Here is a 15,035-nt window from a genome sequence, read left to right as displayed (position 1 = left end):
TGACTCCTTCTGGCTGGCTCTCTGTGCTGTTCCTGTTCTATGTCTAATAGGAGGGTTTCAATGCAGACTGCTTAGTAGCTACTTGGCATGAGTTCCCTTGAGATGAGCAGCCTGTAAGATCTGTCTTTGGGTCCGTTCACAACCTATCCCTGAACATGGATGTGGTCATGTTTTTCTTTGTTGTTGTTGTTTGTTTGTTTCTTCCCTTGGGGTGTCTAAGCACTGCTGCACATCAGGTGGGAAAGGATGGAGCAGAGCCAAGCTCTATAATCTGCTTCTTCCCTTGGGATGTCAGGACCCTGACACATATGTGGTGGGAAAGGGTGAAGGGAAGGGCTGAATGGGTGGGTCAGCAGGATCCTGGTCCGGCATCGAGTGATGTGTGGAGGAAGTCTCCTCTGAAGATTCCAGTGTTACAGCTCTTCAGTGTTACAGCTCTTTTAGAAAACATCTCTCTTAGACGATAGTCAATGAAACAGCTGTGCACATACATTTTATCTGGGTGATATATGAGTGGGAAGGTGTTCTTCTCAGGGTGATGTTTCATTCTGTTCCTTTTGCTAAGTCTCTTTGCTGTGGCTGTACACTCACTGCAGGGATCTCTGACCCCTGTGTTGCTTTACCATGCTGCCTTGGTCTTCATGATGCATAGTATGTCTATGTGTGGGCATTCTGATGCCTCCAGGTTTGCGTTCTTGCTTTGTGTCTCTAGGGTGTATTGTATAATCTTATGCATTTTAATGAAGAGTGGGGACAGAAGGGAGCTTGAGTTCCCTGTGTCAACTAGTATTACCATTATGCCCTCTACAGGTCATCCAAGAAAGCTCACAGGGCTGAGCAAATGCCACCTAATAACCTGCCACCCCAGTATTCACCAGCAGTGGAAGAATGTCTCAGAAATGTTTGTCTCAGTAGCTAATCAAACATAGTAAAGCTGGATTCAGGGGCTAGCAAGGTGCTTAGCGGATGAAAACACTTGCTACACAAGCCCAACGACCTGGGTTCAATCCCTGGAACACCACCGAGGAGGAAGGAGAGAGCCATTTTCATGATGTTGATCTCTGACCTCCACATACATGCTGTATCATGCACCTGCCAATAGTAATAAATAAAATAAATCTAAAACAAAAGACTAGTTAATGGTTAACAGTGTATCATAAACCCCTTAGAAGGAAAAGAGTTTTGTATTAACCACTGTGTTTGTGGTTTTTTTTAAAGCTATTAGATTTACAAACCAGTATTTTTAAAATGGAAACAGCTTAGCCAAAAAAACCCAAAAAACAAAAAACAAAAAACAAAAAAACCCAAACCCAAACCCAAAAAGCTGTCATAAGATTTTGAGACCATTAAAATAGAGAAGAAAATAATGAGAAGAAAATTAAGACCAAAACTGGATGTGGTGGATGTGCTCAGGAAGTTGAGGCAGGGGAATCATGAGTTCAAGGCTAGTCTAAGCTACATAGAGAGACCCTTCATAAAAAAAGTCCAACTCCCATGTAGGGCGACAGTCTCCTGGTGCCCTTCTCTGCCTGTAGCAGACAGACTGCAGCGCCTGGCTCATGCTGGTCTCAGGCTTGTTTTCCACAGAGAATTAGCTCCTTGTTGCTATGATAAAATATTTGAAAGAGGAAAGGTTTATTTGCTTTATAGTTTAAGAAAAAATACAGTACACATGATTGAAAGCAAGGTGGGAAAAGTTTGAGGCACTTGGCCACAGTGGGTCCCAGTCAGGAAGAGAGAGATTAATCATGTCAGCCATCTTGCTTTCTCTTTCTTCAGTCTGGGTCTCCAGCCCCATGGGTTGGTGCTGCTCAAATTTGGATCTTCCCTCCTTGGCTAAACTTTTCTGGAAACACCTTCACAGACCTGCCCAGAGGTGTGTCAACTGGGTGGTTCTAAATCTTTTCAAGTTAAACTATGTAGATTCCGCCATCACATGGAAATTCTTTTTGTTAAAGAAAACATGAAATTTTATTTATATTTTGGCACATCTTGTTTTTTTCTCCCCTAGCAACAGAAAGGTACTCTCTTTATACCTCAACCAAAATTAAAACGAACCCCAAACTAAATGATGCTCTGCTCAAGGTCACCAGTCCAGCGTTATGGCAGAACAAGAGAGAGCAAGGCTCACCATGGCTAGTTACAGACAAAGCAAGGTCACAGGGTGTCCTGAAGATAATGGCCTCACAGATGCCAAGTGCTCCTCTGTTGGTGGCAAAGAGTGCCTGTTGTTCCTTTGTCCAACAACTTTAACGCAGGTCTTGCCATTGAAGTGTGCAATGTTGTACTGCTTTCTAACAGCATCTAACGTGGTGAGCCCACTTCCAGAGGCTCCCTCCGGATGACCCAGTGATAGCTAGAACCCTGTCTAAGCTCTGCCTGACTCCCTCTTCCTGAGATACCCCTGGCCTTCACAGTGTGTAACCTCCTCACTTTCACAGGCCTGGCTTGATCTCCAGCAGTGTTCTCCTGCTGGCTGTGGGGGGAAGAACTTCGTGGCTCAAAGATAGAAACTGTGGCAGAAAGAAGTGCCACACGTAACCTTCCTTCCGTGTTGAAAGTGGTTATCAGAGGCTGGTGAGGAAGATGAGGAAGGACAGGTGCATGTTGATCAATGGGGACCGAGGTACATTTAGAGGTACAGCACACATATCATGTGCTATGTAAACTATATTTTTCAAAAACCTAGAAGAGGTTTTGAATGTTCACAAAGTGCGAGATGGAGGTGTGCCATGCTCTGACCATTAGTTAAAGTGTACCCGTATCAGAGCATCACAGGGCTCTCTATAAACATGCACCATTTTGATGTATTTGCTTATCAAAAGGCCAGGCTGCCCTGGAATGCCTCAAGGTGTTGGATGGGCTCCCTCCACCCTGTGACAAGAAAAAGCGGATGGTGGTTCCTGCTGCCCTCCAGGTTGTTTGGCTGAAGCCTACCAGAAAGTTTGCTTACCTGGGGTGTATGGCTCAGGAGGTCGGGTGGAAGTACCAGGCAGTGACAGGCACTCTGGAGGAGAAACGGAAGGAAAAGGCCAAGATCTACTATTGGAAGAAGAAGCAGTTCTTGAGGGTACGGAAACAGGAAGAAAAGAATGTGGAGAAGAAGGTCTGCAAGTTCACAGAGGTCCTTAAGACCAATGGACTCCTGGTGTGAACTCAATAAAGACTGTTTGTGCCTCAAAAACAAACAAACAAACAAACAAACCAAACAAGCAAACTTTGATGTGAAATGAATTAGGTGTTTGACTTACTGTTAAAACACCTGCAGTATCTTTTGGGGGGGCACAGATGTTGCCTGACAGCTGTGTGTGGTTAATGTCTATGTTCTGCCTGCTCAGTGTTTCATGCGTTGTAAGCAGTGTTGGCTACATAATTGTGAGATAAATGAGGGTGTGGGCTCCCTATCCAAGCAACACGAGCCCAGTGTGAGTGTCCAGATACATGGCATGGAGCTGGCTTCCCCACCCCCCAACCCTCTCTCCTTCTTTGGCAGTGTGTTACTATGTGGTTCAATCTGGTTTCATGCACCCATGATCCTCCTGCCTCAGCTTTTGAAGTGGTGCAATTATAGGTTCCCTATAGCTGGCTAAGACAACGCTTTTAGCTAACTCTTCCATGCCAGGGGACTGAGCCAGGAATGAGAATGAACAGATGGTTACATCCACACCCCACCATTGAATTTAGTGTCACCCTTTATTTTTTTTTAAATTTGATTAAAAATTTCAAGATGTGAAAAATATACGTCACAAAATCCGCTGTCTCACCATTTTAAGTGCAGTTACTGTGAGGCATGGGCTATACTGTGCAGTTGCCAGCACCATCCTCTTCATCCTCTAGAGCAAAATCTCTGTACTCATCCCCCCCCCCCACCAGCCCTGGGAGCCAGCACCCTGCTTTCTCTTCCCAGTTGACTGCCCTTGGCACTTGGATCTAAGTGTGATCTGTCACATGATTTGCCTTTTTGAGAATGACTTATTTCACTTGGCATGATACCTTTAAGATCAACTACATTGTGTGTGCCAGGGTCACTTCCCTTTTAAAGGTTGAATGGTATTCCTTTCGGCTAGATCACATTTACTTATCTATCCACCTCCTTAAGGATGAGTGATAGTTTATCGTATGTATATGCTCCATCTTATTATTCTGTGAGTCAACCAACAGATTCTTCTATTGCTTCCACAGTGCTACTGTGAGCATGGTTATGCAGAACTTCCTTCAGGTTGTATTTTGGGGCCGGAGGAGGTAATTAAGGTTGTTTATTTGTTCATTTTTATTGAGAAAGAGTTTCTCTGTGCAACAGCTTTGGCTGTCCTGGAACTTGATCTATAGACCAGGCTAGCCTTGAACTCCCAGAGATCCGCCTGCCATTGCCTCCCAAGTGCAGGGATTAAAGGCACGTGCCACCACCTCCCTCCCAGCAATAGTTAGGTTCATATAAACTTTTTGTTATGGAAAGCGTGAGGACCAGAGTTCAGTTCTCACCTGAAAATCCTGGCCTTGTGGTGAGTGCTTGGAATCCCTACGGCTTGCTGCCAGGCAGCCTTGCTATTTCACTGAGCCTCAGGCCGCAGTTAAACGACCCTGTCTCAAAAACAGTGAACAGTTCCTGAGGAATGGAATCCAAGGCAGACCTCTGGACTCCACACACTGTGTAATGTACACAAATGCCTCTCTGTGCACCCACATGTGCACAGATATACACCCACATGTGCACAGATATACACCCCTCACACACCAAAAAAAGCCACTTTGATTCTTACTTAGAAACTACTTTAAGGGGTGGGCAGTGGTGGCACACGCCTTTAATCCCAGCACTTGAGAGGCAGAGGCAGGCAGATTTCTGAGTTTGAGACCAGCCTGGTCTACCAAGTGAGTTCCAGGACAGACAGGGCTACACAGAGAAACCCTGTCTCAAAAACAAACAAACAAAATCCCAAACAAACAAAAAAAGAAACTGCTTTAAGGTTTTGAGGAATCTTCATGCTGACTCCCTTAGCTCTGCTTTCCCAGCAGAGAACAAGGGTTTGAGTTTCTCCACATTTTACCAATTTCTCTCTCCCTCTCCCTCTTCCTCCTTATTTCTTTCTTTTTCCTCTCCCTCCTCCTTTTTTGATAGTCACATCCAAGAGGTGTGAGGCTGAACCTCATTGTGACTTTGCATTGGATCTGTCCAGCTCTGCCTTTAAACTTGTTGCCAGTTGCCATGGTGACTGTTCTTTCCTTTGCAGGAAGGAGATGAAATCCCTGGAGCAGTCCGGTTCTCTCAAAGGCTCCTTGAGCGCAGAGCAGCAGCTGTCTCTCATCAGTGGCTGTGGCAACCTAGCCGAAGCAGTAGAGGGCGCCATGCACATTCAGGTGAGTCAAAGCCAAGGTCCCAGGTTTGAAGAGATGTCTTCCAGCTTCTCTGGAAGCACGGGCCAAGAAGCAACCGTGGAAGATGTAGACATTTTGTACCTTCAAGGTCAGAATTTTGTTCTGTGTGACAGGAAACAGGGTTATCAAATCACCTCTTGTTCAACTCCTCATCAACTACTATGACAGTGTGTCTTAAAGTTGTTAAAATATTGAGGAAAATACTGGTTTTGGACTGATGACACTGTTCCATGTTGTTCTATCTCTTGGAGCTTGCTATGTAGACCAGGCTGGACTCGATCTCACAGAGTTCTGTCTCAGGAGTGCTGAGATTAAAGGTGAGTACCACCAGGTCTGGCTTTCCCACTTTCTTAAATGGACACATTCTTGCTTTAATAAGTAGAAAGCTGAAGGAAGTCACCTAAAAGACAGCCTTTCATAGCATTTAGGGTTTTGGACAACTTCACTGAAAGAGAGAAAAAGGATTCTCATAGTCACGGTTTCCTCTGTTTCCCTGGAGAGCGGCAGTGGCTGCTCGAGGCACGTGGGGACTGGGCAGAAGCTTTGCGGGTCAGGTTGCTACAGCTTATGTGCCCATGACCCCGCCCATCTTAAGTGTAACTGTCACTTTCTGCTATAAGCTTGGACTGAGTTTACCTGAAAGGCTGTTTCAAGACTCCCCAGTGTTCGTGTTTGAAGGGGACACTCTGAGAATGTGGAGAAGCCAGAGGGGCCAGTTGTGTTTCGGGTGTGTGAACCCTGTTCCTTGTCTCTGTGGCTCCGAGTTCTCTACTTTACCAGATATAGACAGCGTAGTCACAGAACACTTTTCAGTGTGTCTTTATGCGTTCTTCATTGCTAGTTATTGCTGTTAGTCTCTGAAAGTCTCTCACATGATAAATTGTACTTTATCACGTATATGCATGTTTAGGTAAGACAACATGAATAGTGTTTGGGACTATCTGTGTGGTTTGGGTGTCCATGGGGTGTTTGGGGCATATCCCCAGTGGATGGAGGGATTTCTCCCTCTTCCTTTCCATCTCCCTCCCCACCTCTGCCCCAATATCTTCCTTTTTGAGACAAAGTCTGGCTGTGTAGTTCAGGGTAACCTCAAACTTACCATGTAGCTTAGGATGGCTTTGAGCTTGCAGCAGTCCATTTGCCTCAGTGTCCCGAATGCTGGGATTATAGGCATGGGCACCACACTCAGCTGTCTGTCCCTCTCTGTCTCTTGGTTTGGTATAGGCAGTGTGAAATGCATGGCCCTGGTGAGGTGGCGGAGGATGTCTGGGTGAGCCTACAGATGTCCTACTTCAACATTAACTCCTCAGGCTGGCTTTTGGAGAGCACAAAAGCCACCTGGGTCTTGGTGGAGAAGCTTCTTTGTATGGGTTTAGCTTTGAAGCATGTGTGTACGTCATATCCTGGGATAGTGGCAAGGACAGTGAGGAGCCGCCTCCTCTGAAGCCTGTGACTCAGAACAGACTCAGGTGGAGCAGGCCTGGGGACAGTCTTGGTGCACAGTGGCTGGGAAGCTTTGGTCCCTTATTTGCATGAGGGCACTCACCTTTCTCTGGAGTGGGATGAGGATTTCTCTTTGGGCATCTGTGTAAGGTAACCCTCCTGGAAGGCAAGGCTCTACTTAGCCAATGATGGGATTAAAAATCACCTCATTTGGGGGTTGATTTGATGTAATTACTGTCAGCATCCTCAGGGGACTGATCTAGGTCCTCTGAGTACATCATTAAATGAGGTGCCTCATTAAAAAACAATGTGGTCGCCGGGCGGTGGTGGCTCACGCCTTTAATTCCAGCATTTGGGAGGCAGAGGCAGGCAGATTTCTGAGTTCGAGGCCAGCCTGGTCTACAGAGTGAGTTCCAGGACAGCCAGGGCTATACAGAGAAACCCTGTCTCAAAAATTCAAAACAAAACAAAACAAAACAAAAAAAACCAATGTGGTCTTTGTATAGAACTTGTCTCCATCCTCCTATGGATTTTAAATAATCTCTCCATGACCTATCATACTCAACACAACAAATGTGCTGTGTGATTATATGCCATCCAGTTTAGGGGGTGATGTGAGAAAAGTCTGCAGGTATCTAGTGTAGGCACATTTTTTTCCCTTTGTATTTTCAATCTGAAGCTGGTTGAATCCCTGGAACCTGCTGATGCAGGGGAATTGCCACATCTATTTAAGTGGTGGAACAGCCGTATTATAATTACATACATGTCTGATTTAGTTGAGGAGTGTGATCTAAAATGTGGATATGTTCACATATACTGTAATATTTCCAGTTTCTCACTTCATAGAGCGTTTTGGCCCTGTGGCTCGCCTGGCATCTCTCTTTCCAGCACCATTGTCGCACCCTGGGTCTGCCTGGCCGGTGCCCAGAGCAGAGCATCTTTGCTCTCCAGAGATGCTTATGAGTATGTCTTTTTAATTCATCCGTGACATTTTACCCACAGCCAGGCATGGTGTTGCGCAGTACTCCAAGCACTTGGAGGAGGAGGCAGGAGGAGTTCAAGGTCATTCTTGGGTAGTTCTTGAGCTCTAAGCCAGCCTGTGCCTGTGAGACCCTCTCAACCCTCCCCAACCTCCCAGACAGAAATAGAAAGAAAGAAAGAAATGTGATCCCATCTGAAGTTACTAATTCTCAAACACGGAAGTTATTTTTCTCTTCTCTAGCAGGTTTGTAATGAGATAACCTATCAAGTTGCTTCCTTTGACATTTGCCTTTAGAAAGCTTATTTACATCCCAACACTAGTGGGCAGCCAGCCATGCCCCTGCGATAGTGAATATACCTGTGTTCAAGAACTTTCTTGCTATGGTTTTTGGGCTGGCCTTGAACTTACAAGGTTCAAGTAGTATTCCTCGGTCTCAGCCTCCGAGTGACGGAATACAGGCAGGCACAACCATGCCTGGGGATTTCTTTGACTTGTCTCCCCATTTTTGGAAACTGGTCTAGCAGATAATCACCACAGCCACCTAAACTAGCATGTGGTGGGGAGGCAGAGACAGCATAGCAGTTAAGAGCACTCGTTGGTGTTTCAGAGGACCCAGGTTCAATTCCCAGCGTTGACATGGTGGTTCCCAACCATTGGTACCTCCAGTTGCAGGAAAACAGACACCCTTTAGAGACCCGTATACATACATGCAAGCAAAATACCCATCTATGTAAAATAAAATTTAAAAAAATCTAAAATGGAAATCTTCAATAGTATGAAGACACTGTAGTAGCTTGTATATAAAGTCAATCCTTAAAGGGAAAATCTTAAGGGGACATGTATAAGGTCCAACTCAGCAAATGCTTCATAAATGATAGCTATTTTACAAGTTTTTAGACTGTATAATTTGTACACATTTTTTGACAACAAATGAATGGCATGAGGCAAGAGGTGGCGTTTTCTGGGCAGCTGAGGCCATGGCTGAGGTCTGTCTCTGTTTTCCAAGTAACGAATGTGTTTATGTTGAGCTCTGTCTGTTATGCGGAACAACCAGAGCTGGGAAGGGGAGGAGGGGAGGAGAATGGAGAGGGGTGATTCAGACCCTGATAGGTTTAATTCCTGTAAGGGACTATGTTGGGAAACTGCCTCCAGGAATCCAGAAACTCCAGAAGCCAGGAATGCACAGGGCTGGGGAGGCTTGAGGCAGAGGACTTGACAAGTGTAGTCAGGATAGGGACTGTATTCAGAAAGAGAGAATTCGGGGGGTGGGAGGGAGATGAGTGTGTATGTCCTAGAAGATTCCTGTGACCGAGATAGGTGCAGCGTGGCAGAGAAACAAGGCAGGGGGTGATTCTGGGTGACTTAAATGCCAGCTCAAAGTTACTAAGGTGAAATGAGTTAACGTTTCTAATATGCCAATAACAAAATGGGAAAGTCAGTATTTTCCTTTAGGGAGAGAGGTTGGGTTATAATTTATATCCTAAATAGAATCTTCCAAAAAGGATGTCCAGGAGAGTGAGACTAACGAGAAGGGAAGGTGGGAGAGAAAGCATGAATATCCCATGTACTACATAGTTGGTTTTCTTGGGATTGTTTGTATAAGTTTTGTCTTGCTTTATCCTCTCCTTCCTCTCTCCCTCTCCTGTCCTCCTCCTAACCCTCCTCCAGAGTCCCATCCCATTCAGTCCCAGGTATCCTGACTAAGTAGCTCAGGAACCCATGTATATCCTCCTGCCTCAGCATCCTAAGATCCAGGATTATAGTCATGAGCTTGTATTACACCTGGCTTGTAGTTTCTTTACACAAGAATTTTTAAAATACTTCCTTGTTGTGTTGGGTGTCAAGCACCAGGGTGTTGCGTGTGGTGTGCTAGTTGCCCACTGCTGAGCCACAGTACAGTTTCCCATTGCTGAGCTACATCTCAAGCGCTTGCTAAGACCGTCTTGCCGTGTAACGAAGGCTGTCCCTGAACTTGTGATCCTCCTGCCACTATGCCAGGCAAGTGACAAACAATAATCCAACGTCTATAGTTACTACCTATCAATGTTTCAACTTTGGTTTACCAGGCAAACAAATGAAGGAAACCCCCATAGGAAAACCATGTAAAGCTCTGCAATGTGTGCTAAAGATGATGCTAATGTTTTTAATATCCAGGAATGTTAAATAGACCACTTGGAGACAGCTGGGTATGGTGAGTCATTCCTATAATTGCACCATTTAAGAGGTAGAGGCAAAGGGATTGATGCAGACTAGAGGCCAGCAAGTTCACATCTCACAAATAGACATTTATGTATTGTGTGTCTATACATACACATATGATACACACACACATACATCACAGAGAACTAAATGTTTTCTTAGGTCCATTATCCCAAAACAAATCCACTTCGTTGCTGTATTTAATTTCTTCAAGACTGTATCAGGTAGAGGTGTAGTGTTTGGATTTAATTTTCTATCTACGAATGTCAGGAAAGCTGAAGTTTCAAAAGCCCACTGGTGCCTGTCCACATGGCCACACACAACTAGAGAACAGATCTGTCACTGAGGTGTGTCTACAGACCTCCAGGACTTTCAGGTTTTTGTTCTCATTTTTTTGTTTCTGCTTGGAGACAGGATCTAATGTGGCTTGCTATGTAGCAGAGGCTGGCCTTGAACTTCTGGCCTTCCTGCCTCTTGCTCAGAAGCACTGTCATCATCGGTGCTTGTTTCAGTGCTTGTTTCTAAGCCTGTCCCGCTAGTTCTGCCTCAGGAGCTGTGCCCATTCCCAGTTCCCACAACTCCCTTTTCCCTGTAGAAAATAGGTTGCTCGCAGGCCCTTTTCTTTTCTCAAAAGTGTTTTTCTAGGGAAATGTGCCAAAGCGGGAGGAGGCAGAGCCTGAGGATAAGCAGATATATCCAGGGAGCTTGCCTGCCGCCACAGCTCCTCGACCAAGAACAATCCCCATTGTAGGATTTGCTTAATTCCTGTTGCCAAAGCCCCATTGAGATATGCGTAGTCCCCACCCCACCCCCACACATAATCTTCTACCCACATCCCAGAGGGCAGAGGCGCTGTTGAGAAGGTTGCTGAGTACTTTTGAAAGGTGGGGGGCCTCCAAGAAGGAAACCTGAATTTCTAGAATGTAGTACAATTTTGAAATCAAATCCTGCCTGGCAAGTCTACTGTACTGGAAAACAAGCTGCATCTCAAAAGCCTGTCTGAGAAAGTCGTCCTTTAAAGAGTATTTCGGCTCCTTAGCTGCTGGAGCACCCTCCCTGGGGATCAAGGTGTCCGGTTGGAGCCACGAGGGTAGCTTATTAACTCAGAAAGTTGACATGGAGCTTGCTTCCGAAGGCAAGGCGGTGGCTGAAATCTAGAATCCCTAACCACACAGTCCCTGCAGATGGAGGGATGTAGCATCCGGACCCCCACCCCCGCCCCCACCCCCTTTCTTTACTGCTTGGAAAATGCTGGTCTCACTGGGAAAGGACTTCCAGAACCAGGCAGTTGCCAGTTACAGGAAGCTGCACTCTCTCTTTTTTCTTTTTCTTTTCTTTTTTTTTCTTTTTTTGGCTTTTCAAGACAGGGTTTCTCCATATAGCCCTGGCTGTCCTGGAACTCACTCTGTAGACCAGACTGGCCTCGAACTCAGAAATCCACCTGCCTCTACCCCCCAAGGGCTGGGATTAAAGGCATGCACCGACACTGCCCGGCAGGAAACTGCACTTTTAAGCGGCAGCATTATTGAAATGTCTCTGTTCAGTTAAAGCATAGCAGCTTATTAGACCTCTGTCTTAGTTAGTGAGGCTCATAATGGTCCTTTAGTGAGGCTAGGTTTGGTTCAGGGAGCACAGGCCTCTGTGAGGGCAGCATTGAGCTGGCAGGGGTATGCCCTGAAGCTGGAGTTCCATGGCTCCTCTGTGGCATGTCTTTTTGCAACAGGCCTCACTAGCCATGTGACACCTTAAGTTCCATGGCTCCTCTGTGGCATGTATTTTTGTAATAGGCCTCATTAAGGCACCTGACACCTTGAATTCCACGGTTCTTCTGTGGCATGTCTTTTTGCAACAGGCCTCCCTAGGCCTCATGTGACACCTGTTTTCTATGTTAAAAGTATTTTTTAATATAGGTTTTTGTTGTTTGTTTCGTTGCTGCCTGGGAACTTGTGTCTACTAGGCAAGCATTGTAGCTTTAGCTCTCTTAAACTTTTAAGAAATAAAATTGGGTTTACTGAGGTTGTATTTATTCATTTGTCTGTTTGCTTTGTGACAGGGTCTTTTGTAGTCCAAGCTGGCATAGAACTATCTATGTAGCTAGGGTTGGTCTTGAACTCCCAAGTACTGGGATGACAGATGTGCATTACTGCACATAGACAAGGTATCGTGGAGTGGGCTTGTCCCAGTGTTCAGTATTGTGTGCCCGTGACACAGTTGGCCTGTGAGCCACACAGGCCCAGGGGGTTGGTTGGGACTCATGTTTAATCAGAGGAGCTTGAATTTGGGCAGGGGGGATAGTACACTTTTGTCAATCATGTATGTTCCACATCTATGGATCCAGCAATCACAAACCAAAACTACTTAGAAAAAAACAGTCTGGGGACTGGTAAGGTGGATCAGCAGGTGAAGGTGTTTGTGGCTTGCCACGGAGCCTGACAACCTGAGTTTGATTCCTGGGACCCACACAGTGGAAGGAAAGAACTGACTCCTGAGAGTTGCCATCTGATCTCTGTGTTTCATGGTGTGCACTCACATAGTCAATAAATAAATAAAGGTAATAAAAAACATATGCCAGGCTGGAGAGGTGGCTCAGGGGTTAAGAGTACTTGCTCTGTGTGCTTCCAGAGGACCTGACTTTGGTTCCCAGCATCTATGCCTGAGCAGCTCATGACTGCCCATCACTCCAGTTCCTCAGGTACCAACATCCTCTCCTGGTCTCCATGGCACTGGCACACATGTGGCATGCATGTAGACAAACACACATGCACATAATAAAAAAATATATAAATACATTAGCTCTACTCCACCCACCTGCCCCAACAAAACCCCAAACAATACAGTTGAGTGTGGTGGCACACACCTATGATCCTAGTGTTTGTGAAGCTAAGGCAGAGGGATTGCTGGCAAGGGGCCAGCCTGGGTTGGATCTCTGGAAGCACTAGGGCCCCCTTGCCTGGTCTGTGTGGTGAAGTTCCAAGCCAGTGAGAAATCCAGTGTCAGACAAAGGTGGAAGGCACGTGGTGGTGACCCATGTTTGTTGTCCTCTGACCTTCATCCTACCTGACTCCCATATTTAAAAAAGAAAGGAAAGAAACCCCTCTGAGATCTTGCCTGGTGTCTGGGTGACTATATATTAGTATGGGGAACTGGCTTGTGACAAAGTTGCACCTTGGGAGCCATGTACATGGTATGCCCCTTTAGTTAGTTAGTTTTTACAATTTTCTCTCATGCATTTTGTAGATTTTAATGTCAAATTTGCATGCATTCTCTCAGATATGTTTGTAAGTACTTAGTAATTTTAGTTCCATTTCAATAGCTCTGTCAAAAATAACCCCTTCCAGTTGCTCTGTTCATTAGCCTTATATCCTGGGGTCTTGCTAAACTCCTTCATTGTCTTTCACAGTTTTTGGTGTTTTTTTTTTTGTTTTGTTTTGTTTTGTTTTTTAAATTAGGATTTTTCTGTTAAGACAGGCAGGTGTCTGAATAATTTTCTGATTGCTACGCATTTTATTGTTGGATGTTTTTGGTGCTGACTAAGCTGTCTCATGTGGTATCGATCAGAAGTATCGATGTGATACCCACACCACTGTGTCATGGATTTTATTGTGGGGGGAGCATTCTGTGTTTCATGACTAATTGTGGTGTTAGAATTCCCTTTTAAGTTTATTTTTGGTGCCTTTTATCAGGTTGAGGAAATTCCCTTTATTTCCAGTTTGTTGAGTGTTGATAATGAATGATTGTTGAACTCTGAATTATGTCAAATGCTGTTCTTTGTTCCTAAGAGAACTGTGTGGTTGTCTTTTTAGTCTGTTATTACTGTATCCCCCACCCTCTCCCCCTTCCAGCAGAATAAACCCAGGGCCTTGTGCATATGGTGACTTTTATTGGATTATTTCAGAATTTTGAATCAACATTGCATGGTTAGAATACTTGGTCATGATATATTTCCCTTTTTATGTTTTCTGGGTTTATTTGGTTATTCTTTACTTAATTAAGTGTGTGTGTGTGTGTGTGTGTGTGTGTGTGTGTGTGTGTGCACAGTTTTCTCCTTTTACCATGTGGGATCCAGAATTAAACTCAAGTAATCAAGCTTGGCCGGAAGCGCCTTTAGAGGCTGAATTGTCTCATGGGCCTCAATTGGTTGGTATTTATTAAATATTCATACATATGTTTTTATGAGAGATATTAGTTTGAAATTTCATTTCTTCATCTGCTTTTGTATTAACATAAAATTGGGTTCTTAAACTAAACCATGGACTGTTCCACTGTCCTCTAACAGACCTATGTGGAAACGATTTCTTTCTTTGTTTTTTTTTAAAGATTTATTTATTTATTTTATGTAGATGAGTACACTGTAGCTGTTTCCAGACACACCAGAAGAGGGCATTGGATCCCGTTACAGATGGTTGTGAGCCACCATGTGGTTGCTGGGAATTGAACTCAGGACCTTTGGAAAAGCAGTCAGTGCTCTTAACCACTGAGCCATCTCTCTAGCCACCACGATTTCTTTTTAAATGTCACATGTGTGCATTTCACTGGTAAAACTACCTAGTGATTTGGTTGTTTGCAAATTTTTAAACAATGGTCTCAGTTTTCTTAGGAGATGCAGGATGGGTTACCCATTTCTGTTTGAATAACTTTGGAAGTTGTTGTCTCTTGAGGAATCTATCTATTTAACCAGATGTTTGAATGTATGGAAATACAGTCATTAGCAACATTCTTATTGCAATTTTAGTGTCTCGGGTTGTTCTTCATGTTTCCTCTCTGTTGCAGATCTCCACAGTGAGTGGAGTCTTTTTTCTTTCCTTAAGAAGCTTTTCAGTTATAAATCTTTTCAAAGAACTAGTCTTGGTTTTATTTATTTTCTCTCTAGTGATTTTTTCCTTAGAGTGTACCAATTTCTGCTGTCAACTTTATTTCCTCCCTTTTGATTGTTTTAGATTTTATGCTGAATTTATTCCTGTGCCATGAGTTTTTTGTTTCTTCAGTTTCTTCTGGGATATCTTTTTCTTCTGTGCCACCTCCTCTTCTGGCTTTGGAA

General features: G+C 44.6%; 1 protein-coding gene across 1 annotated transcript in view; it reads left to right on the top strand.

Moving 5' to 3' along the window:
- Window positions 1-15,035, top strand: part of Cryl1 (crystallin lambda 1) — a 125,769-nt gene that overhangs the window by 29,961 nt on the left and 80,773 nt on the right. Inside the window, exon 3 of the mRNA XM_031361798.1 lies at window positions 5,229-5,355. Coding sequence (XP_031217658.1) covers window positions 5,229-5,355 — 127 coding nt within the window. The remainder of the gene's footprint in view (window positions 1-5,228; window positions 5,356-15,035) is intronic.

Source organism: Mastomys coucha, unplaced genomic scaffold (assembly GCF_008632895.1).
Source record: "Mastomys coucha isolate ucsf_1 unplaced genomic scaffold, UCSF_Mcou_1 pScaffold9, whole genome shotgun sequence".
Classification (NCBI taxonomy): Eukaryota; Metazoa; Chordata; class Mammalia; order Rodentia; family Muridae; genus Mastomys; species Mastomys coucha.
Note: the sequence above shows the minus strand (reverse complement) of the source record. Positions and strands in the feature narration are given on the sequence as shown.